Here is a 24,103-nt window from a genome sequence, read left to right as displayed (position 1 = left end):
TTAACATATCCACCAGTTTTATCCCTAGTCTCTCTGTTAGTATGGCAATTCACTATAGAAGTCACTATGTCTGACTGGCAGCAACAGTAATTAATAATTATTCTTAGCTTTGGGGTTGCATTTCTTCAAGTTGTGTCCAAAATGTCCAGTGGCAGCCTGCTGGGCCTTCCGCCCTAAGTGTTGATTCTGTCTGTACCTCACCTACACACTTGAAAAATTATTAAATTATGGACACAGGAAGGGGCAGGAGAGAAACACAAAAAATTATACTCACAAGAAATGGGCGGATTAAGGCCAGGCCTAGTATCTATGGAATCCTTCAAGTTAACCCTGAAAAACAGGCCACTGGTTTACACGATAACCAAGGTAAGGCCACAGCATTCTATCGTACACGTTAACGTTGTACGGAATGTTAACTAATAGGATACTGTTAACCAACTGGCTGCCTGAACGTGGCTTCTTTTCTTCAGTTAAGTCTCAGTGGCAAATTTTCCTATTAAGCTCTTAAGTGTTTCTCTGAGAAAACATGAAGGGATGTAATTCTAGTCATTCCATGGGAAACTCAGTCAGTCTAGCAACGAGACTTAAAAGTTAAGTTTGTGCGCGTGCCTCCTGAATTACCTGTAGGTTAGTCAGTCCCCAGTAGTCTGATGGTGAACAGGAATAGTTATTTACGGTTAGGCCTTAGGCCTGCATTCTGAGTGTCTTGGGTTTTTATTTCTATCACATACAGAGAAGTGCAACGATGATAACTGCAACTCAGTGCATTTTTCACAAAGTGAACATCTGGGTAGCCGTTACTGAGCAAAAAACAGCACCTGGGACGCCCCCTCATGCCCTTCCAGACACTTCCAACCACTCCCCCCTCCCCCCGGCCGCCCCACCCCACCCCACCCCAAAGGGTTCATAATCCTAAATTCTCACATCATTGTCTAACAGGGGAAAGCAGATTAGTTAACACTGCACCATGTACCACAGAGGCGTCCTAAACCTTACAAATGCGGTGGTAGTTTTTTCCTCCCGCTCCATAGGTTGTGCGGCATCCTAGACACCCCTGGGAGTGCTGTCCAGGCCTGGGGCTGCACGTTCTTCAACAAAAGCCTTGGGGAAAATGCCAAACTTCCCTTTGCACTCCCCTTCCAGCCACTCGTCGTTCACTGGCGAAGGGAAAGCAGAGACTGATTTCTAAAACCAGTACAGGAACATGGCCTCGCTTACTGCACTTTAAGAAGCACTAAGAACACTTACTGTTTCAGTGTTTAATGTGTTTGATTCCTTGCAGAATTAGGGAAGCCACCAGGGACACACAGTAATTCTGAATAGCTGCTTGTAAGACAAAATGTACCCCCTTCTACTCTCATCTTCAAAAGTACATACATCCAAAGAACTATGGTATGCAGAAGATGGGTATCTTACGGCTTGGTGCCAAGGCAAAATGGTGCCAGCCACCTTCCAATCTGTTAACTCGGAATGATAATCCGTGGCTTCTGAAGCGCAGACATCTTTAAATGTGAATGTACTGAAGTCATTTATTAGTAAGTTGCCATTGGTTGCTTCCCTGCCCATTAGGGCAACAAACAGAAAAGCTGAGCCCTGGGTTTTGCTCTCTCCAGCTGAGAGCAAAGAAGGAGATTGAGACCACTGGCTCAAGTTTCGTTTGTAGGCGAGTGATGTTTTCTGCCTCTGCCCTTTATTTCTACTAACATGGACATTAATTTCTATAATCCAGGAGCAGCACTTACCCATGGACACAACCTGGATTATGTCCCCTTCCAGGAACTCCAGGTCTTCTGGCTGGGTAGCCTCATAACTGAAGATCGCTACCACTTGGCTCCCTTCCTTCAGCTGAGGTTCCAATGTCTGGCTATTGGCATCCGATTTCTCACTTTCCTTGGCCTCATCTGGAAAGCCTTGGTCACCCTGAAATAATAAAGGGCCTGTTCGTTTTCCTAACTTCCTGCACAGTAAACAGTGGACATCATCCCTGAAGGATTCGGTTAGAGAAATGTCAGTAGCACCTGGATATAAACTCAGCGGCAGATTTGGCATCGGTGTCTAACAGACCTAACATGTACTCTATGAATACTGGCCAGTTGGATAAATGAAACTGAAGGTCTGCAGGACCACAGGTAGTCGTAAAATCTTAACTAAAACTTCCAGTAATCCTGAAAAGGTAGAATAGGTACTATTCTTTTCAGATAGAGAAACAGGTGTTGAGTGACCAGTAAATGATAGAACGCAAAGTCAAACCTAGGTCTCTGAGTCCGACGCCCTCTCCCCAGCACTCACAACGCGGGACCTTGAAGAAATGCACATTTTCAGCTCCATCCCAAGCCTATTGGATCAGATGGGGCTCAGCAATCTGTTTTCACAAGCCCTCTAGGGAATTCGGGTGCATGCTAAAGTTTGAGAACCACTGCACAGCACCATCCTATCCAAGGCCAAGACCATGATGGTCATTTTTGTCCCACAGATGTGGAGGGAAGGATGTAGTTTCTAGAGATGTGAGTCATAGGACTTAAGGAATCAGCGTTAGAAACTGCGAGGCTCTGTGCTGGGCTGTGTCAGAAGTTGTCGTTCCCTAGTGCTATTGGCTGCAACCCTGGCAGGTCCTCTGTATGGAAAGGCAGTACCATAAGGTAGAAAGGGCCCAGGAGTCCAAAGACAAGGCTTGTATCCCAGCGCCACTGCTTCCCAGCAGTGTGACCTCTCTGGACCTGTTTCCTCGCCTGAGATTGAGGCTAGAAGAACTAAATGAGGGCCCGCTAGATGTTGAATTGCTGCTGAGGACGTGGCCCACAACTGACCGCAGTGCCCTCGGGCTCACTGCACTCACCACTGTGTTCTCACACCACAGAGTCAGGCAGTAGTTTCTCGCTTGGCCCCAGGCAGCCTTCATGCTGTCCTCCGAAAGGGGCACTAGCTCCTGGCTGTCCCCTGGCCGATAGCTGGGTGGAGATAATGAGTAAGAACCAAGTCAGAGAGGTCGGTGCAAAACCATCCTCTTCTGTCCTCTAGGCCAGTGCCAGGTCCCCAGCTGTCCCCTAACTGCCACCTGCACGGCACTCACCTCAGCTTGGTGTGTTCCGGCAGGAGCTCCAGTTTCTTGGACACCATGTCCCGCACCTGGCTGTAGGGGAGTCCGGGCTGGGTCTCCATGACCACCGTGTACTTGTAGTGCACCTTGAGTGTGTAGAGCATGGGAACACTGAGCTTTATTTCCTGAGAGGAGAGGAAGCAAAGGGAACTCATGAGTGCCTGTGCTTCCTCTTAGCAACCTCCTGGCTCGCCATAGCTTTACTGTAGCACAGGGAGGACTGTGTAGCCGGGAGAGGCCAACACGTAACTGGTTTCAGTAAGTAATGTGAAGGGTCTTCGGAGGTCTTCTAGCCCAGCTCTTGCTTGGACAGGAATTCCTACCCAGGGAGATCTGGCCCACCAGCTACGGGCCAGCAGGAAATGTGTACGTGGGGATGGGGCGGGAGGCTGTGGAGGGGTCCCCAGGGCATGGCTGTGAGCGTGGTGGCACTGGTCGGCCCTTTCTTTGGGGCTATTTCTATCCAGGGACACATGCCCGTGGTGGACAGCCCACACTCTCCCATTCTCTACCACTTGCAATAGTACGAGGCAAAATGTTACCTTGGGCTCTTCTTTTTCTTTCTGACCTAAACCGAGAAGGGAAGGAGTGAAAAAAGAAGATGAGTGGACACTCTTGACCAGCCCCTTTCATACTCAGAATGAAACCTCTTAGAACAGGGCACCCAACATCATACCCTTTCATCTCTAGGGTAACTATTAACCATATTGTGGGGACATGCGTAGAGCAAAGCCATGAATGCACACAGGAACCCAGTCTCTGCTTCCAGGGAGCTATGGGTAATTATCAAAGGACTGCCCATCCTCACCAACCCCTAGGGTCAGCAGGGTGGAACCAGGGGCTCCAAAGCAAAGACAAACAGAGAATGGGAGGTGAGCCAGGGGCCACAGAAGAAATGTTAGAGAGAACCACCTATTTTTACCTTATCCTTTATTTTTGTGTATGTTTTCAATGTGTATAATATATTGATATGGCAATATGCATATCACTTATATACAAGAAGTATTCATAACTACACTATGGGGGATTCATAATAATAATAATAAATAATAATAATAATAATAATAATAATAATAATAGAAGACCACTGATCTCAAACCAAGCTTGACTTAAAATCACTTGGGAAGTTTTTTTTTTGTAGAATAAAGAAACCTAGGGATTTATACTGTTAAAATCTTCCTTAGGTTAATAGGTGATCCCTGATGGGCCCCTAGACAGAAAAAGATACCAAAAAGCTAGCAAGGATACTTTGGAGGATAATCGGAGTAATTGAATATGCAATGTACTAGTACATTCCATAAAATTAATGTTAAATGTCCTGGGTGTAACAGTTGAATTGGGGTTATGGAGAAAAATGTCCTTGCTCTTAGGAGATACATGCTGATGTGTGGGGTGAAGTGTCATAAATCTGTAAGTGGCTCAGTCACTTGGGAAATATATGTGTGTGTGTATACATACATACATATATAGAGAGAGAGAGGAGCAGGGCAAGTGTTAACGGTGACGTTAGGTGAAAGGTATTCCGGTATTTTTTGTACCATATTTTTGTGGTTTTGACATTTTTCTGAATAAAAACAGGTGTGGGGAGCATCCAGGGGATTCCGATGACCTGGTGGGTGTGATGATCACTGCATCTCTACCAAACACTCAGAATCTGCTTAAACTGCACTCGTGGCAGAAAGCAGCCCGTTCCTCCCGAGGCAGCAGCGCTCTCCACTCAGCGGGAGGGTCTCCCCTGCCGTCTGCCCCTGGGTCCTTGGTCAGTCCGGAGGCTCTGCAGAGAATTTCTTTTCCAGATACTAGAGCTCCTGAGGCCTTTGAAAAGAACCGTCCCGGCCTCCGTGGTAAAGGAGCAGTTACTTCATCGTGGTGTCGGTGTTGACTGAGGGGTTTGGTGACGACTTGGGACACTCACTGCCCCCCCCAAGCAGCCCCATTTACCCAGGCCCCGTGGGTGTTCTGCAGCAGGCAGGGGGAAGGGGCGTCTGTCCTGTGTGCTGGGAGGGTGGGTGGCTAGAGCAGGAGACGGGCCCCTGGGGCTGAGTGGCTTGCTGAGAGGAAAGAAACCAGAATTTCCTGCAAGCAGCTTGGAGGGTTCCTTCGTTGCCCGGGATGTCGCTCCAAGGACACTCACCTGGTGACAGCTGGGGTCTTCCTGGAGCACTGGAACTGGGCGGAGCTGGGATATCGGACTCCGGGGAGTCGTCGTTGTTGTCCTGCTCAGGACAGGAAGAGATGGTGAGAACTTTCATCCTGACAAAGTTCTTAGGTAAGAGTAGGGGTGTGTGGGGGGGGACTCGCAGACCCCAGGGAAGAGAGCCAGGTGCAAATGACTTCCTAAAGGCAGGGGTGCTGGTGACATGGAGGGGAGGGGAAGTGGGTTAAAAGGGGAGGCAGGGTGGGCCTGGTGGAAACAAACCACCATGGAAATAAGAATCTACCCCTCCTCAAGGCCCCTGCTGCCTAATCGCCCTCATTTAAACCCTTTCCAGTCATCTGGATGCCATGATTCCAACCAGGAAGGGCCAGGCCCACACGGGACGCCTGCTGCACTGCCCAGCCATCTACACTCCGCTCAGGCCCAGCGGCCTCTCACAGGCCCAGCGGGAGGGTGGGCCCTTGAGGGGCAGTGGAGGGGCTGGTAGCAGCTCCAGAGCAGTGCTCTAAAGCAGATCTCTCTCTCTCTCTCTCTCTCTCTCTCTCCCTCCCTCCCTCCCTCTCCCTCTCCCTCCCTCTTTCCCTCCCCCCCCTCTTTCCCCCTCTTCCTCTCCCTCTCCTCCCGCCTCTCTCTCTGTGGCATTTCACCAAGCAACACTTTGACTATTTTTCCAGGTGAAGAGGACATTTCTGGGAAGACCTAACCTTTATATGTTGTGGGCATTGGGTCCTGTGACCAGGAGGAATCACAGGTGGGTGGGCCCAGTCAGTCCCAAAGACCTCCTGCTCAGCACATCTGGGCTTTCCCCTCATCCCAGGTTCCGCTCTGGGCAGCTGGTGCCACTCCATGGGCTCAGGACCCATGACTCTTTCTTCAGTGATGGTGACGTTTCCAACACGGTTCTTCCCCCTCTGTGGGGAGGTCGTCAGTGGTAGGCGGGGGAGGGGTCAGGCCTTGGTGCCACTTACCTGGGGCTGCTGCTGAGGTTGGATCCGCAGTTCCACGGGTTCGAGGAAGTTGCAGGGAACAAGCCCCTTCTGCAAAGAAGGTAGCAGGTAGGGGTTCTCAGAAAGCTCTGCCGTTTGCTGCCAGGATTCCATACCCCCAAGCCACCCCCAGGTCCCCTGAATACCTGCCCGTTGAACATGACCGTGGCCCAGTTGTCATTGCCCTTCTTCAAGACAAAGACGATGTTCCCGGGCTGGACATGGAGCTCCTCTGGTGTCTCGGGCACAAACCCGAACAGCACACGGTGCGCCTCCCCTTCCAGGGCCCTGCGGGGTAGACACAAGATCCCGCCCACTCTCTGGCCTGGAGCACATCCCCCCCCCCCCCCCGGGAGACTGCTCCAGACACCCTCCAACTCCACGTCCAACTGTCTGTGTGACCCTGAGCAGGCACGTGCCTCCCTGGGCACCCAGGAGGGCGCGGTAGGGAACTGTATGTGAACTCGCTTCCCAGCCATCTATGCAGTGGGACAAGAATAAAAGAAAACCGCGTGGATATAGAGGCCGTGCGGTCCTTGCCCTCCCTTCCCTGGGGAGGAAGGCTCCTGGTGTGCCTGGCCAGCTCCCATGTCTGGGCACGGGTGGACCAGGTGAGAGCCAGCTAGGTGAGCAGAGGAGAAGTCACCTGGAGCCAGTGAGGGGTCAGGCAGGGGATGAGCACACGGACGGGGATGAGGTGCCTGCAGGGGGAGCTGTGAGGAGTAGGGGTGTGTGTGGAGGTACTGAGGCTGCCCACGGTGAGCTACACAAGGTCATTTCCTCCCTTCCTACTTAGCTCTTCAGGGCGCTGGGGCGCTTCGGCATGTGTGACCAAGAGGCCGGCTTCAGGTGGCGATAGTTTCACGTTCCTCCGCTCGCTCCCCGCTGGCACTGTCCCCTTGCCCTTCTTTTGTTCCAACCCGTGTGTCTATTTACACAGATGCCTCCAGCAGACAGTTAGGAATGAGCTCGGCCAGGCCTCCCATTTTTATAGCTGCTCTGGAACTTTTTTCACTGTTTTAAACCTCTTTTGGGTGGGAAGCAAGGCTAACTTCCTCACTGAGACGCAGTTCTTACGAAAGCTGTGCTTCTCATCTTACAGGAGAATGACTTCTTTTTCTTGAGTCCTTCCTCTTCTTCAGAAAACATGTGCCAATAGGGAGTGAAAACAGCCCTTCTGGCTCCCACGCTGCTTGCCGGACTCCAGAGCTCGGCCCCCTGCAGCCCTAGGCCAGCGTTCCCCCGCTGGGAGGTGTGGCTGCGTCCCATGGGACACTACTGCCATTCAGCAACAACCTCTCCCTGTATGGTGGCTGTGCACATGGACAGGGGGACACAGGGGCACCTCGTAGCGGTAGCCAGGCCCCCAGCGTCTTCTCCACCCCCGCCACTCCCATCGGTTCAGGCTTGGAGCTTGGCTCGTCGGCCTGTTGCTCTAACCCTAACTTACCTGAAGATCTCGGGGGTTTTGGGTCTGGGTGGAGGCTCCGCTGCCTATTGAACATCAAAGAGAGATGAAGACGGGCAGGACACGAAAGAAAGAAAGAGAACAGACTGTTAATGGTCACTGCAGCCTTCTTCCCGACCAGAAAACCAAAGACGGCATTTGTGGCTCCATCAGAACACCGTCCCGGGAGAGGCACAGCGCACCCGGACTAAACACTGGAAAGGAACGCCCTCCCGCTCGCAGGCCAGCATCACCAGCACAGCAGTTCGTCCTGGGCCAGACCTGGTTCTGGAGAAGTTGGTCTGTCGCAGAGCAGCATGGCGTCACGAGGATGCCTTTGACCTTGAGCTCTGTCCTTTGTTGGGGCGGTTTCCAAAAGCTCTGTTCTATAATTAATGTCTGCTCTGTCACATGACACTGGTGGGTGTTTAAAATCGACTCCAGAGCCACCGACCAGGCGAGACTCTCCTTTCAATGTGCGTTTCCTGATCTACACCGAGCACCACGGAGTCCAGTTACCTGGCACCTGCTCCTCTTGGAGCCGTCTGGCTGCTTGAAGCCCAAGGGCCTTCTGAGAGGTTTCCCGCAGTTTAGTGTGAGAAAGATCAATGCATCTGGACTCGCTGTTCTCCTCTGCTCATCTCAGCCTGCGAGCCCCAGCACTGGTCACATTCGGGGCCAGCGGTCACCATTCTGACCCGGGCAGGCTGTCGGCAGTGCCCTCGGAGCCCCGGCCCTGGCAGTGCTGACCAGCTCCTGCCCATCATGGGTCTCTCGCAGCAGAGCCCGACTCCTGCTCGGCCTGTCTTACCCTCCTCCCTCACGAGGAAGCTCTGCCTTCGCATGGACCCCTTGCCATCCAGTCCATCGGGGACCACCATTCTGAGCCCAGCTTATGCGGAAACGGTTCACTGTGGGCACCCTCCCTGTGCTCCCAGGGGAACCCCCTGCACGCAGGCCGATAGGTGCCACCAGGAGAGCTCAGGGCCTCAGGCCCAGCCCCCGGGAGGCCCCTAGCAGCCCCTGTGCCCGGAAGAGGATCGTTCAAAGGCCTCTGGCAGCTTGCATTTCAGTCAAAGCTTCAGGAGCGACAGCCCTCAGCTCTCCTAGACCCTGAGAAGGGGGGACTGGCACCGGGGGCAAGCGGGAGGGTTTGTTTCTTGAGGACTTGAGGCTGGTTAAGCCTCCAACTGCTTCATGCCCCACCCTGTGGGCAGGCTCTTTCCACCAAATGAGCCTGGAGCCTGTGACAGGAATGGCCGGCAGGACCCTCAGCAACACTGTGAGGCCAGTGGAAGGAGCCCTTGAGGTGAGGCGGTCCCACAGAGCCCTCCCCGTGGGCAGTCCCACAGAGCCCTCCCCGTGGGCAGTCCCACAGAGCCCTCCCGGTGGGCAGTCCCACAGAGCCCCCTGGGACCTCGGTCCACGGAGCAGGAAGCACCCTCACCTGCGGCTGCAGAGGGGCAAATCCCGAGAAGTTGTCTTGATCCACCACAGAAGCCACCACCTGAAATGGAGGAAGCGGGTGAGGGCTCTGCCAGCACTGTTTCCCCATCTGCCTATGGCCCCCGAGACCCCCTCCTTCCTCCCAGCCCCATCCATTCCCACTGGCTCGGTCCCGAGACCAGCAGCCTGCGAGTCACCCGGCGGCCCTCGCACAGGGGCAGGCAGGAGGGAGGAACGAGAGGAGCCTGGAGAAAGTAAACTCAAGCGCCTTTCAGCAAGACCCCACGCTATAAGCAGTCTCTCCTTGCCATCCCAGGGCGGAACCTAGTGGGGTGTCCTTTTCAAAGTCCCCCCGCCCCCACCTTGCTCCGCATGGCCCAGGCCTTAGGAGACGCCAGGGAAGCTGAGAGCCACCTACCGTAGCCTTGCCCAGGTAATCCTTCTTCACCAGCTGGGCCACCTGCCTCTCATTTGGTCGAAAGAGCCTGCCCACAGGGATCACCACCGGCTCGTACAGCTTCTGCTTCTACGACGCAGAGGGCACAGTGTTTCCCTACCATACAGCCGAGGTAACCAGGCTTGCCCTGCTCCCTCCCCGAGTGCGTGCAGGATACAGCCAGATAACCTCACAAAAGCACCTTTTCTAAACGTGTAGGGATGGGACTTGTTGTTTCAGGGTATCCTGGGTAGGCGTTGCCTTTTCTGAGGGATTGTGTGGACCTGTTGGTGTTATTTGCCCAGCACCCTTTCCTCTCCCACTCTGTGGGACTTGGATGGGGCTGTCACTCCGAGTGTAGGAGGCGCTACCACCACCACCACCAGACTGGCTCAGAACAGTGCTCTCCTGGGACCAGTGTCTGCTGACATGGTCATGTTTGCTATTATTTTTTGTTAATCCTCACTGAGGACATTTTTCCCACTAATTTTTATAGAGAGTGGAAGGGAGGAGGAGAGACAGAGAGAGAAACATTGATGTGAGAGAGACACATCGATTGGTTGCCTCCTGCAGGCTCTGTGACCAGGGCCAGGGATTGAGCCTGAAACCGAGGTAGGTGCCCTTGACCGGAATGGAACCCATGACGGTTCAGTGGCAGGCTGATACTCTAACCCAGGGGTGGGCAAACTTTTTGACTCGAGGGCCACAATGGGTTCTTAAACTGGACCGGAGGGCCGGAACAAAAGCATGGATGGAGTGTTTGTGTGAACTAATATAAATTCAAAGTAAACATCATTACATAAAAGGGTACGGTCTTTTTTTTTTTTTAGTTTTATTCATTTCAAACGGGCCGAATCCGGCCCGCGGGCCGTAGTTTGCCCACGGCTGCTCTAACCTCTGAGGCAAATGGGCGAGGGTGGGCAGGCATATTAAGACAGACCTGTGCCCTCTTGTTCTGATGTTTTAAAAATCTGATTTAAAAGGAGCTTCATCCCAAATGTGCTCAGACAAGCTACGGATAATTGTCAGCATTTGTTCATATCAATGCATTTGTGTTGAGAGCCATCTCATGTGCCTGCCACTGAGCTAGACTGCCAGGACTAAACGGTGAGCAAGCAGAGCAGGCACAACCTCTGCCCTTGCTTGGCTCCAGCCTCCTGCTCCCCGTGTGTGCCACAGAGCCCCACTTGGGGGCGGCCTGGGCAGGGCTCTGCTGTCCTATACTCCAGGCCTCGGCTTCTGATCACTTCCAGATTCTGAATCCTGTGTGGAGTTACACCCCCAGACGAGTGTTCCCCAGGACTCAGAGGAAGTAAAAGCACCACGTCCACAGTTTCTCAATCCATGTGCCCACTGGAACAAACCCAGATCCAATGACGTCCTCCCCGCACCTGCATCTCCAGCGCGCTTACCCACACACACTCAATGGCTTTGTCAATTTTGGAATGTCTCGACTCTGACTTCATGCTCATAGCCAGTGCTAAGTGTTCTTCGGCCTTTTTCCATTCCTCCTTCTTGGCGTGCATGAAAGCAATGTTATATAACACCTAGAAAAGCACAGGCCACACCGTAAGACCAGGGGCTGCTCCAAACCCAGGCACCAGGAGGAGCTGGCATGATGCCTGGGGACATTTCTCCCCCTCCCAGCTCTCCTGGGAATGTCTGAAATAGACATCGATCTTGCTACAGACTCATGCCCAGCACACGGACGGGGTTGAGTGAACACCACGTAATGCATACATCCAACATCGCGTACAGGTTTTGACAGCCAGGTAGGTCCGGGGGAAACAACTATTGTGTTGCTTTAGTATCAAGAAGAGTGACAGGCTCAAGACCCCTTGAAGGGCTGGGAATAAAATACATGTGTGCAGCCTCTCAAACACCTCCTGCCGCTGAGCCTGGGCTGAGAGACTGGACAGGTGCAGGCTGGGGAGGAAGAGGGTTCCAGATGCATCGTCCTGCTCCAGCACCCGCAGACCCTGCCTGGGACACGGCGCTAGCAAGACTGAAACCGTCGTATGGGAATGAGGACGCTCTATGGGCCACAGCTGGGAAGGGACTCGGCCCAAGCCTAGGGCACCGAAGGCGGCAGGGGACAGCCCATTCACCGACAGCCATACTTTTCCAGGTCTTGAGTTGGGTGGTATAGGTTTATGAGTTTCATTATTATGCTTCACAACTTACACATAGAATCACATAGTCTTTTAGATGCACATAGTCTTTTAGATGCATCAGCAAGATAAAAAACAAAAACCTCCCCCCAAAAATACCACACACATGAAAAAACACCACCAAACTCCCTTCCCAGGTTATTTCTGAGCCTCAGTGAGCAGTGGCTCCTGCATCCACACATGGCTGGCCCGGCCGCCCCTTGACCGTGTGTGCAGGAAGAGAGGAAAACTCACGGCCCTTTAACACTCCCTCTTCCATCTCAGCCCCTTCTTTTTAGACCTTTTCCATACCAGGTTTTCATGACTCATCACTGGAAAAGGTTGGGCCTCCTTTTAAAAAGGGTGGTGGGGTTTCTCAGAGCCAGGGTTCTACCCTGGGGAAGGCAAGGGGATTTATAAGCAGGGAGATGACTGGAGGGTCCCAGGTGGCAGAGGGGCCTTGGACCCTGGAAAGCCCAGCTTCCCTTGCAGAGAGGCCCATACGCCCAGCATTTCCTGCCCCAGGTCACCTCAATGCCAATTGCAGGAGGAGCTTTCTCCCGTGGATCCTTGCTTTGATGCCACTGTTTCATGGTCCTCTCTCTAGAGCAGTGGTTCTCAACCTTCCTAATGCCGCGACCCTTTAATACAGTTCCTCATGTTGTGGTGACCCCCAATTTCATCGTGACAAATTGAACATAATTAAAGCATAGTGGCCGAGACCGGTTTGGCTCAGTGGATAGAGTGTCGGCTTGCGGACTGAAAGGTCCCGGGTTCGATTCCGGTCAAGGGCATGTACCTGGGTTGCGGGCACATCCCCAGTAGGAGATGTGCAGGAGGCAGCTGATCGATGTTTCTCTCTCATCGATGTTTCTAACTCTCTGTCTCTCTCCCTTCCTCTCTGTAAAAAATCAATAAAAATATATTTGGAAGAAATTGAAGCAGTCATCAAAAAGCTTCCATCAAACAAAAGCCCAGGACCAGATGGCTTCACAGGGGAGTTTTACCAAACATTCAAGGAAGAACTAAAACCTATCCTCCTCAGACTACTACAAAAAATTCAAGAGGAAGGAACACTTCCAAGCTCATTCTATGAAGCCAGCATCACCCTAATACCAAAACCAGGGAAAGACAACACAATGAAAGAGAATTACAGGCCAATATCCCTCATGAACATAGATGCCAAAATCCTCAACAAAATCTTAGCAAATCGGATCCAGCAGTACATCAGAAAGATCATACACCATGACCAAGTAGGATTTATCCCAGGGATGCAAGGATGGTACAATATCCGCAAATCAATAAACGTGATACATCACATAAACAAATTGAAAGAAAAAAACCACATGGTCATATCAATTGATGCAGAAAAAGCATTTGACAAAATTCAACACCCATTTTTGATAAAAACTCTCAGCAAGGTGGGAGTAGAAGGATCATACCTCAACATAATAAAAGCCATATATGACAGGCCCACAGCCAACATCATACTCAACGGACAAAAACTAACACCATTTCCCCTAAGAACAGGAACAAGACAGGGATGCCCCCTCTCACCACTCCTGTTCAACATAGTACTGGAAGTGTTAGCCATTGCAATTCGGCAAGAAGAAGAAATATAAAAGGCATCCAAATTGGAAAAGAGGAAGTAAAACTGTCCTTATTTGCAGACGACATGATATTATACATACAAAACCCTAGAGATTCCATCAAAAAGCTACTAGACTTAATACATGAATTTGGCAATGTAGCAGGATACAAAATTAACCCCAAGAAATCTGAGGCATTTCTATACACCAATAGTGAACTTTCAGAAAGAGAGATTATAAAAACAATCCCGTTTACCATTGCACCAAAAAAATTAAGCTACCTAGGAATAAACTTAACTAAAGAGGTAAAAGACCTCTACTCAGAAAACTACAGGACGTTGAAAAAAGAGATAGAGGAAGACATAAACAGATGGAAGAACATACCGTGTTCATGGATTGGTAGAATCAACATCATTAAAATGTCCATACTACCCAAAGCAATCTATAAATTCAACGCACTTCCCATTAAAATACCAACAGCATACTTCAGAGATCTAGAACGAACTTTCCAAAAATTCATCTGGAATAAAAGAAGACCCCGAATAGCTGCAGCAATCCTGAAAAAGAACAAAGTAGGTGGGATCTCAATACCAGATATCAAGTTGTATTACAAAGCCACTGTTCTCAAAACTGCCTGGTACTGGCACAAGAATAGGCATATAGATCAATGGAATAGAATAGAGACCCCAGAAATCGGCCCGAACCAATATGCTCAATTAATATTTGACAAAGGAGGCAAGAACATACAATGGAGCCAAGATAGTCTCTTCAATAAATGGTGTTGGGAAAATTGGACAGATATATGCAAGAAAATGAAACTAGACCACCAACTTACACCATATACAAAAATAAACTCAAAATGGATAAAGGACTTAAATGTACGACAGGATACCATAAAAATTCTAGAAGAATCCAAAGGCAAGAAAATTTCAGACATATGCCGAAGCAATTTCTTCACTGATACAGCTCCTAGGGCACTTGAAACTAAAGAAAAAATGAACAAATGGGACTACATCAAAATAAAAAGCTTCTGCACAGCAAAAGAAACCATCAACAAAACAACGAGAAAACCCACTGTGTGGGAAAACATATTTGCCAATGACATATCTGATAAGGGCCTAATCTCCAAAATTTATAGGGAACTCATACAACTTAACAAAAGGAAGATAAACAATCCAATCAAAAAATGGGCAAAGGACCTAAATAGACACCTTTCAAAAGAGGACATTCAGAAAGCCAAGAGACATATGAAAACATGCTCAAAGTCACTAATCACCCGAGAGATGCAAATCAAAACAGCAATGAGGTACCATCTCACACCTGTCAGACTGGCTATCATCAACAAATCAACAAACGACAAGTGCTGGAGAGGTTGTGGAGAAAAAGGAACACTTGTGCACTGCTGGTGGGAATGCAGACTGGTGCAGCCACTATGGAAGACAGTATGGAGTTTCCTTAAAAAACTGAAAATGGAACTCCCATTTGACCCTGTGATCCCACTTCTAGGAATATATCCCAAGAAACCAGAAACACCAATCAGAAAGGATATATGCACCCCTATGTTCATAGCAGCACAATTCACCATAGCTAAGATCTGGAAACAGCCTAAGTGCCCATCAGTAGATGAATGGATTAGAAAACTGTGGTACATCTACAGGATGGAATACTATGCTGCTGTAAAAAGGAAGGAACTCTTACCATTTGCAACGTCATGGATGGAACTGGAGAGCATTATGCTAAGTGAAATAAGCCAGTCAATAAAGGAAAAATACCACATGATCTCACTCATTCGTGGACAATAGAGACCATTATAAACTTTTGAACAATAATAGATACAGAGGCAGAGCTGCCTCAAACAGATTGTCAAACTGCAGTGGGAAGGCCGGGGAGGGTTGGGGGGCAGGAGGTAGTGGGGTAAGAGATCAACTAAAGGACTTGTATGCATGCATATAAGCATAACCAATGGACATAAGACACTGGGTGATAGGGGAGGCTAGGGGACTGTCTAGGGCGGGGGGATAAAATGGATACATATGTAATACCCTTTGTAATACTTTAAGCAATAAAAAAAAAAAAATAAATAAAGCAAAAAAAAAAAAAAAAGCATAGTGATTAATCACAAAACAATATGCAATTACATACGTGTTTTCCGATGGTCTTAGGCGACCCCTGTGAAAGGGTCGCTCGGCCCCCAAAGGGGTCGCGACCCACAGGTTGAGAACCGCTGCTCTAGAGCTACTTGGTCCCCCAGCCCTTAAAGCTATATAAGTGGTTCTCGCTCTGGGGTGATTGGCCATACCTAGCGATGTTTCAGGTTGTCACACTGGGGGTGGGGGACAACTGGCCTCTAGTGAGTAGAGACCAGGGATGCTGCTAACCATCCTACAATACACAGGACAGTGCCCTGCAACCAAGAACGGCCTGGTCCAGCATGCCCACGGTTGAGAAACCCTATCGTACGTAGCAGCTGGTCAAATGGCAGGCAGTTCCCACCACAAAGCCTCATTGCCCTGGCCTGGGAGCCGTGAAGGAAGCCCAGGGCTGGGTGTCCCCAGGGGCCTGGGCAGCTGCTGGCGCTATTATTAGCCCCGGGCGACCCTGGAAACACTTGGCTTCTCCTGCTGGAGAAACTAAAACAAGGAGACTTTCTCCAGTGATTCTTCTAAATAAAGATCTGTGACATTTGCAGGGATTGTAGTTTTCAAAGCTAGTGGAGTATTTGAGATTTAAGAGGGACGTGGGGAGGGTGGGTTGGAAAAAGTACGCCAACTTTTGAAATCCAAGTCATGTGTCTCCCTTTTAGTGGGACAGAGAATAAGTTCTCCTTCTATGGAGAACTTTCCTAAATTGGTGCTTTGAGCTGTTCTTTGACCGAGAGGGGACAGACTTGTGTGAAAATATCCCCACTCTCTCTTTGGGTATCAACCGAGTGCATGAGGCCAGAACCATTAATAGCAAAGAGCGTGGCCTGTACCTCGGGAACGGAGCGAGGACACGGCAGGTCCTGCACGGATAGCGAACCCGAGACTTGGATTTGTGAGTATAATGCCGGGCGAACAGCTTGTCCACCTGAGTGATGCAAATTATTCTGGATACTTTCACAGGCCCACACGCTCCTGCCCAGGCTGGGCCCTGCCTCCTCACCTCACAGGCAAACAGCTTGAACTGCAGCCCCAGGATCTTGTAGTCTATCAGCTGGTTGCCCCGGAGCTGAGCCAAGGCCTCCTTCAGGTCTGTAATCGCTGAATCATATCTGCAGGGCAGAGGGAGAAAACAGACCAGTCCCGGGCCTGGAGGAAAAACTGCAGAATTAAATGTGTCTGCATCCTTTCGTCCCTTTCTCCATCCATCTCCCTGGGACGGAGCCTTTCTAATCCTCTAGGTTTGTGCCAACCCTGAGCCCTAGTTTTCTACAGAACTCAGGGTGCAGGCACCCCCTGGGGTTGACACAGGGACGCCGCTCAGAGAGGCCCCTCTCACAGCCGCTGGCATCTCCCTCCTGCCCAGAGCCTTCTCCTTGGCTTCTTTTGAGTCCAATTTAGCTCTTGGTTTTGTGGTTGCTTAGTCTCCCCCACCCCCTCTTTGGAAAAAGAGAAACCACCTTGGAACAGAGAGCATGGCTAACCCTGCTCTGCAGGTCCCTGTACTTGCTCGGATGGGCCTTGGGCTGACAGCTCAAGGTGTCTCAGGGCTGCGGCGGTGGAATCGTGGCAGAGAATGGGGCTGCTCCTGTGCCCACATCAGCAGTGCCCACGGTGGTGTGGCCAGGACCCGGACCACATCTCCTCGGCCTGCCCCTGACCTCCCTGCCCTGGGGGGAGGGAGCTGTTGCTGACCTGCCGGGTGTGGGGTCGGGGAGCAGGGAAAAAAACAAGCTACCCACACCCCTCAGGCCCCTGGCCTAGGAGGAACAAATCCGGCTGCTGGTTGTGGCTCCCACGGGCAACGGAACCACAAGTCCCCAGGCCATGACCTAGAGCAGCCATGTGTGGCTTTTCTTGGAGGCAAGCCTGGGATTTGGCTCCGGCTGCTGGGGACTCGCAGGAGGTGGTATGGTGTCGTGAAGACGCCCTCGGACAGCAGCCAGGAGACTGGGGCCAGACCCATCAGCTCTGCCACCGACCGGGAGATCCTGGCAACTCCCTGCCCTCGGGCTCCCAGTCCACAACATAAGGAGTTATTGTGTACCGGGAGCATATTATATTCAAGGAGCATAGAGTATGAGGAGCTTGCTGGTAGGTGGTCCCAGATCTAACTTCTGGAGTTAAAACCACTGGGACTTGACTCCTGGCTCTGCCACTTACTACCTAATGACAAAGGGCAAGTTGTTTAATTTCTCTGAGCCTGTCTCCTCATCTTCAGAGCGCCCAAACGCTGGCAATTGAATTCACATGCCATTAGTATTTGCTTCGTTAACACCTGGACTGTAGTAAGTATCATCAGGAGGTGAAAACACACCGTTGCAGAAGCTGGAACTCTGACCTCAGGGAGCGGGAGCTGACCAGGAGGGTGGCTGGTCAGAGAGTCCTAAGGGAGGTGGTTGGGGAGAAGCGCTAACAATAATTACATAGGAGTGTAAAACCTATGAAAAGCGTGCAGGCCCTTCCTTACAAAGCAAGACGCATTTCAAGAACTTAACACATCCTTTCGGGATTCCTGTTCCTTCTTTCTAGGCTGGAAGATAGGTGACTGGCGCCGATTCCCTGAGCCACGGAGGAGGGGCAGACGGAGACGCAGCTGTCCTGTTCCTCCGCACATGCTGTTCCAGGTGTCCCTGCCTGTGCGCTGTCCCGAACCCCCGCGCCCCCAGGCAGGGCTCACCCACCAGGGCAGGCTTGCCTCATTTCTGTAACACTCCCTGGAAAGGTTTCTTAGTAACTGCTGTGCTCCCGATTGTTCCCGTTCTATTCACGCCCCAGGCCATCGAGAGTCCAGGATAAAGGAGAGGTTTAGCAGCTGAATAAAGTAAACATGTCAAACACCTCCATGAGGGGCTGGAGGTCACAGTTTTCAGTGTCAAAGACTGACTGCAGGACAAAGATGGCTGCGTCAGCAACATCTAAAGGATCTCACAGTTGCTGTCCTAGCCCTTCAGATTCATAAGGCCAGGGGTCTGACCACCTACAGCTTCCTCCCCCTTTCAGATAACAGGCTGGGGGAGAGAAGGAGACCGTCTGGCCAGGACCATTCCTGAGACACCTGCCTTCTCAGACATGCGCCCCCATGTTGTCCTGGTGGCTGGGAAATTAATGTGGAAGTGGTTATGTGGTAGGCAGTTAGACAGACACGAGCAGAGCAAGGACGGTGGGCCAGGTGCAGAGGTCACCAGGACTGAACGCCCTGGGTGTCTAGCAGAGGACAACTGTAGGGTGGGACCTCGCTCCCAGGGTGACCTTCCTGCCCTAGCCTATCGCTGGTCCTGCGGTTTGGACCCCTTACCTTTCCTCCCTAGAGATAACATTTAGGCCTCAGTTGTATTTCAGCTCCAGGCCCAGAAAAGCAGCAAAACCAGACCCATGGCCCATGACTGACCTCAGGACCAGCTGCACTGACTGATGACCCCGTGCCCAGGAGCCCACCAACAATCAGTGGAGGCTCAACCCTGAAAGGTCACACCTGGAAAACGGCTGAATATTCTACGGAGATCTTCCCCCAGGGTCTCCCCTAAAGTCTCCACCCTTAAATCCCTGGAAATGGAGGACCCTCCCAGAGTAAGTACTGAGGTTGCTGAACCCAGGTCCAGTCTGACCCCACTGGTCTAACACCTGGTGCCGCGGCCGTTCTTGCCACCCCCAACAGTTACAACAGTTCTGGTGAAAAATGAGGTCTAAACCAGCTGGTGGGGATGGAGAAGAATGGGTGACTTTAAGAGATATTTAAGAGGTCGGCTTGACAAGACGTAGGAGAGGAGACATCCTGGGTTGATCTCAGGTAGACATTCAGTAGCCTGCTGGCTCCAGGTGGAGGCTGACGCAGTGGGAGAAGGTGGGGTCCCTAAGAGTTCGGGTATGGGTTTTCAGGGGACGTTGACCCCCAAAATTGCTATAAAAGTACAGTTTCTGGGAAGATAACCCACGCAGTCTGCCATTTACCACTGCTATAGGGATAAAAGGGAAAAGCGTCAAGAGCAGAACCTTGGAGAGGAGGACACCAAAGACTATGGACTGAGCGAAAGGAAAGGAGGCGACTTAAGGTGAGAACAGTGCCTCGTTTAAATTATTTCCGCAATAGATTGCTGTTGAATTAAAGATAACATTTGGTAGATTTCTCTCTCAGATTTGACTGCTATCGATCGCATGCTAATTAAATCCCGGGTCTTATTTCTAGATCTTTCTAAGATCTTTCTGACTCTCTCGGAATCCAAACCTTTCGGGCTCAGGGATTTCTGGGCATTTTCATGTAGAAATTTCTCCCGGGAGCATTTCCTCTCTCAGTGACTCTCCTCATTATAAACTGTTGGAGCTAATTAAAGGATGGCCTGCTAGTTGGTCTTTTAGGATTAAAGATGCGCTGGAAGGTTTGTGCTCAGGCTTCCCTGCATCTGCTGTCCGCCTCAATCCCAGGCTTTCGTCCCCAGATGGCCTCTGTGTGGTCTTTCTCTCGGGAAGACCTTACTTCCCTTGCTGATTCAGATAATTGACTGCAGCTACATCTTGGAGGTCTGAGCTGCTTGTAGTTGCCCCTGGCGATAGCTGAGCACAGGGGCACGACACCACCCACATCATGCTCCAACCATTTTCCCTGGAAGTTCTTCATTAGCCTGAGCCCAAATCCTTTTCCCTAGAGCTGTGCCCACTAATGGAATGAGCGATTCCTACAAACCTTCTATGTGAACGCTGAGAATATTTCTCTTATGTTATTTGCATATTTGTTACTGGGGTACTTGGGGGAGGGGAATGACATTGAGATTAACTTTGATTTTCTATTTAGTTATCTTTTTCACTAATTATTTTTGTGGTGACTGTAAACACACCAAAAAAAATACAGACAGGCTGATAGAAGAAAATGGAAACCCCTCCAAGCTCACCCCCCAGAGAGAACTGCTGACCCGTTTTGGTCTACGGCCTTCCATAGACACTCTTCGAAACAGAAGTGGGCTTGCGCTGTCCATACTGTTTTGAAACCTGTGTTTTAATTAAGATCTACTATGAGCTTTTCCGTACATTAATATATGCCACTTTTTAACCTGTATTAACATATTCTTGTACATATAATGTTAATAGTTTGTTTTCTCATTGTGGTGGCTGCATAATATTTCATTGAATGGCTTGAACTAGGCTTTAGAAAATACATTCTGCAGGAATGAAATGAGAATCCTCAGTGAGACAGCTCAGTGCCTCCCAGCAGGGGCCAGCAGCGTCTTCCCTCGATGGCCGGCCGGCCAGTCACAATCGGCACCGTCCAACCATGCCCCACACGGATGCTTGTGCGGTGCCACCGCAGCAGCAGCCCCAGCCTGTGCTGGTTCCGTGGGCCCACTGTGAGCTATGACACAGCTGACCTCCCCGCTGGGGAAGCCTCATGCTGACGGACGGCGTAACTGCCCAGGGGAAGTTCAGCCACGCTCCCCACCAGAGGCTGGGAGACACTGCCCAGCTCCCCAGGCCAGCAGCCCCGAGCCCCTCGGGGTTCCTCTGCGAACTCCCCCAGCTTGTGCAGCACCGGGCCACTTACTTCTCCATCTGGTGGTAGAGCATCCCTCGCTGGAAGTAGGCCACCGCCAAGTGTTTGTCTCGGTTAATGGTTCTGGAGAAGGCCTGCGGAGAGAGGGAGGTTTCACCTGGGTCCGAGGAGGAGCTGGCCGTGAGGAGGTGTGGGAGGAGCCAGAGGGCGAGGAGGCAACCAGGGGCATGAGGATGGCGGTGTCTTTCCAGTGACACCGGGATCAGAGCGCCCTGTGCCGTCACTTCCTGATGGCATGAGGTGAGGCAAGTCACCTAATCTCCCTGGGCCTCAGTGTTCTCCTCAGTGAAATGGGGATGTTAATATCTATCTTTCAAGAGCACTGACAGGATTACAATCATAAAAGTAATTAGATATAAAAATAATTAAAATGTTAGATACAGTGTTCTATTTGTGTATGATATACACATTTATCACATAAGTATGACACAATTAAAATAATAACAAATATGAATGCATATAAAATGCCAGGAGTAAGGACTCAAGCAGGACATCAGAGAGAGGCAGAGAGAGGGAGAAGGGAGAGCAGAATGTAGGGAGCGATCCAGAGCGGGGACAGGAAGGCATGGAGGGAGCCCAGAGCTGAGTGGTGGCCTGCCCAGCCTTGCCAGGAGCCCCTGCTGGCATCACTGCCAAGCTCCTCCCCCTCGATGTTCACTTTGCTTCCAGCAGCTCTTAGCATCTGTGGTGCTATTTGCTCAGCCCCCTGGCAGGCCCCTGAGAGGTGGTGGGGGGCCTCCGTGTGCTCCGGTCTGCCCACTCTGGACCTGAGATGGACGTCAGTCTACAAGGTCTTCCAAGAAGCTTCTCTGCTCCCTCTTCTTTGCTCACTTCTGGTCCCAGTGAGGATGGTTATGGGAGGAACAGGCTCTTGAAGGAGCCCGGGGAGCCAGTTATCTGTCCTCCAGGCCTTACAAAGTCTGGCTAAAGGTAAAAACAAGAACTAGTATTCACAACCTGCTGCAAAGTATCGTGGCATTTCGACATGTGGTGCCTCACTTAACCTCAAGATGTTCAAGAAACGGTCTTGCTGAGGACCCAGGTCCAGAAAGAGGCAGAGCTGAGGTCTGATTCTCGGTCTTCTGCTTCCAAACTCCGTACCCTTCCAGCTTCCCATCACCAATCCAAAAGGTGAAGCCTGAATGTCCAACCCCCTACTCAGGAACATGAGAGAGGAAACTCATTTAAAAAAGATGCTAAAACACCCGACAAGGGTGCCCCGGGCAGACATCGGTAATCAATCACTGCATCATTCCCTTCCACCAGCCTCAGAATCTTTACCAGAGTGTCCACCTCATAGTCCTGTAGGTGAGCGGTCACATAGGTGACACCTGTTTCACCTCAGGCCCTGCCCTCGACCTCATGGGCATAGCTCACCACACACGTGGGTAAATCTCACCACACATGCGAAAGTCTTGGAAAGCCAGCAAGAGGCGTTTTTCAGCAGGTGTGAAGCCATGAGACGCTGAGTGTGGACAGCAGGAGTTCACAGAAGACAACATCACCAGGGCGTTTTCATACAGGGGTTAGAGATCGATTCCAGAGCAAGCGATGTGGAGCCAATAGATGGAGAAGAAAGGAGAGCGGGCCCCACGGTGGTTCCCAGCCTGGCCGCCCCTCTGCGGTGGGGCCTGCGCAGCTCTGGTTCTTACAAAGCTCCCGAGAGGTTTCTCAAGTGCAGCCGGGGTGAGAACGCTAATCGCAAAGGCTGGGAGGAGGCGGGGGAGGGGGGCAAAGCACCTTCACTCACTGGCTCACTCACTCACTCACCCACTCACCCACTCACCCACTCACTCACTCACTCACTCACCCACTCACCCACTCACCCACTCACCCACCTTCTCTGCTGCTGCCCAGTTTCCCAGGACTGTGTGCATGCAGCCGATGTTGAAACAGATCCTGGAGTGGGGGTCCTGGACTGCAGAGAAGGAGTCCAGAGCTCCCTTCCAGTCCTTCTTGTCGGCTGCCAGCACCCCTTCATTCCAGAGTCTGATGGCCTCAGCCAGGGACATGGTGTGGGGGAAGATGAGGCTGCGAGCCGGCAGGAGACAGGGAGAGGGTGGGGGGCTCTCTCCCAGCTGGGCAGCCCCTGGCCTTCACTACCCCGGCCTGGCGCTTCAATGGGGCCCAGCCTCCCTTAAGACAGCTTCGCAGTGTTGCAAAGGCGGCAGGAAATGTCCCCACTTTTCAGAAACTGACGCACAGCCCTGCCACGAGAGAAAAGGAAAGACCAGAGAGACGGGCGAGTGGGGGCGGAGTGTGGGAGAGGAAGTGCATCAGACACTGCCCTGATGGTTCAGTTCCCCAAAACGCTTCTGCCCTGTTGCCCGGCTTGTCCTCTGGGTCTTCCGCCCCCTCCACCCCCTCCTGCCGCAGCTTCTTCGGGTCAGGGCTCTGCCCGGCTCAGGGCAACCTGGGCCAGTCCGGGCACCTCCCTGGGTCCTGGTTTCCACACCCTTGCTGAATGAGGGTGTTGGCTGGGAGGACAGTTCTTTCCACTCTTGCAGGAATGCCTTGCTCATTTTCTCATAACCTCATAGGACGTCTTGAAATATTTGTTTATCTTGAGCGAAAATGAGCAATTAGCACATTTCTGTGGCAGACTGGTCTGGGTGTCCACATGGGTTTGAGATAACTTTCAGGAATGCATAGGAAGCGCAGAAAAGCCAAAATGAAGAGCCATATATGAGGGTGGTTATGACTTCTCCCATCCTAGTGTGAAAAACAGGCGAGACCAGGGCTCTCATTGATGACTGATGCGTTTACTAGTCTCCAAAAAACAAAACAAAACAGATTTAATATTCCTTTCTTTGCTGACCTAAAAAAGTAAAAATCAGTAAAACCTCCCAGAGGAACAATTCTGAGTAGGGAGCATAACTCACTTGCCTTACTAAAATCCCGGCTTCTTGTTAATATTAGAGAAAATGTATGTCTAGGAGGGTCAAATGTTTACTCTTGTTCTGTAGCAACGGAAAGAACTCACCAATGATCACCAAACTTCTCTGAGAGCCAGAAAATACATCTTAAAAATGTATATTCTCTAGGGTTTACGGGATTGAAGGTGTGAGAACTGAGAAGACATGCATCTGTTCCCTGTGTTCCGAAGGCCTT

At 51.1% G+C, this 24,103-nt stretch overlaps 1 protein-coding gene across 1 annotated transcript; it reads right to left on the bottom strand.

Annotated features, from left to right (window-relative positions):
- Positions 1-881: 881 nt before the first annotated feature.
- Positions 882-23,218, bottom strand: NCF2 (neutrophil cytosolic factor 2). Its single transcript, XM_059673214.1, has 15 exons — positions 22,831-23,218; positions 20,984-21,066; positions 16,454-16,562; positions 10,983-11,117; positions 9,553-9,660; positions 9,136-9,195; positions 7,692-7,735; positions 6,388-6,529; positions 6,223-6,292; positions 5,232-5,309; positions 3,640-3,665; positions 3,071-3,222; positions 2,837-2,948; positions 1,743-1,920; positions 882-1,157 (listed from the first exon to the last, which is right to left on the bottom strand). The coding sequence occupies exons 1-15, from the start codon at positions 23,002-23,004 to the stop codon at positions 1,045-1,047; spliced, it is 1,584 nt and encodes a 527-aa protein (XP_059529197.1). The 5' UTR covers positions 23,005-23,218; the 3' UTR covers positions 882-1,044.
- Between the last annotated feature and the right edge of the window lie 885 nt (positions 23,219-24,103).

The sequence above is a fragment of the Myotis daubentonii genome, chromosome 18 (assembly GCF_963259705.1).
Source record: "Myotis daubentonii chromosome 18, mMyoDau2.1, whole genome shotgun sequence".
NCBI lineage: Eukaryota > Metazoa > Chordata > Mammalia > Chiroptera > Vespertilionidae > Myotis > Myotis daubentonii.
This window is presented reverse-complemented; position numbering and strand designations above follow the sequence as displayed.

Excerpts from the sequence above, each read along its gene's own strand:
- NCF2 (XM_059673214.1), bottom strand. The coding sequence starts at position 23,004 with ATGTCCCTGGCTGAGGCCATCAGACTCTGGAATGAAGGGGTGCTGGCA. Across the intron at positions 11,118-16,453 it reads TCAAGCTGTTTGCCTGTGAG|GTGTTATATAACATTGCTTT; the intron begins GTGAGGAGGCAG and ends GTGCTTTTCTAG. Across the intron at positions 9,196-9,552 it reads ATTACCTGGGCAAGGCTACG|GTGGTGGCTTCTGTGGTGGA; the intron begins GTAGGTGGCTCT and ends CCTCCATTTCAG.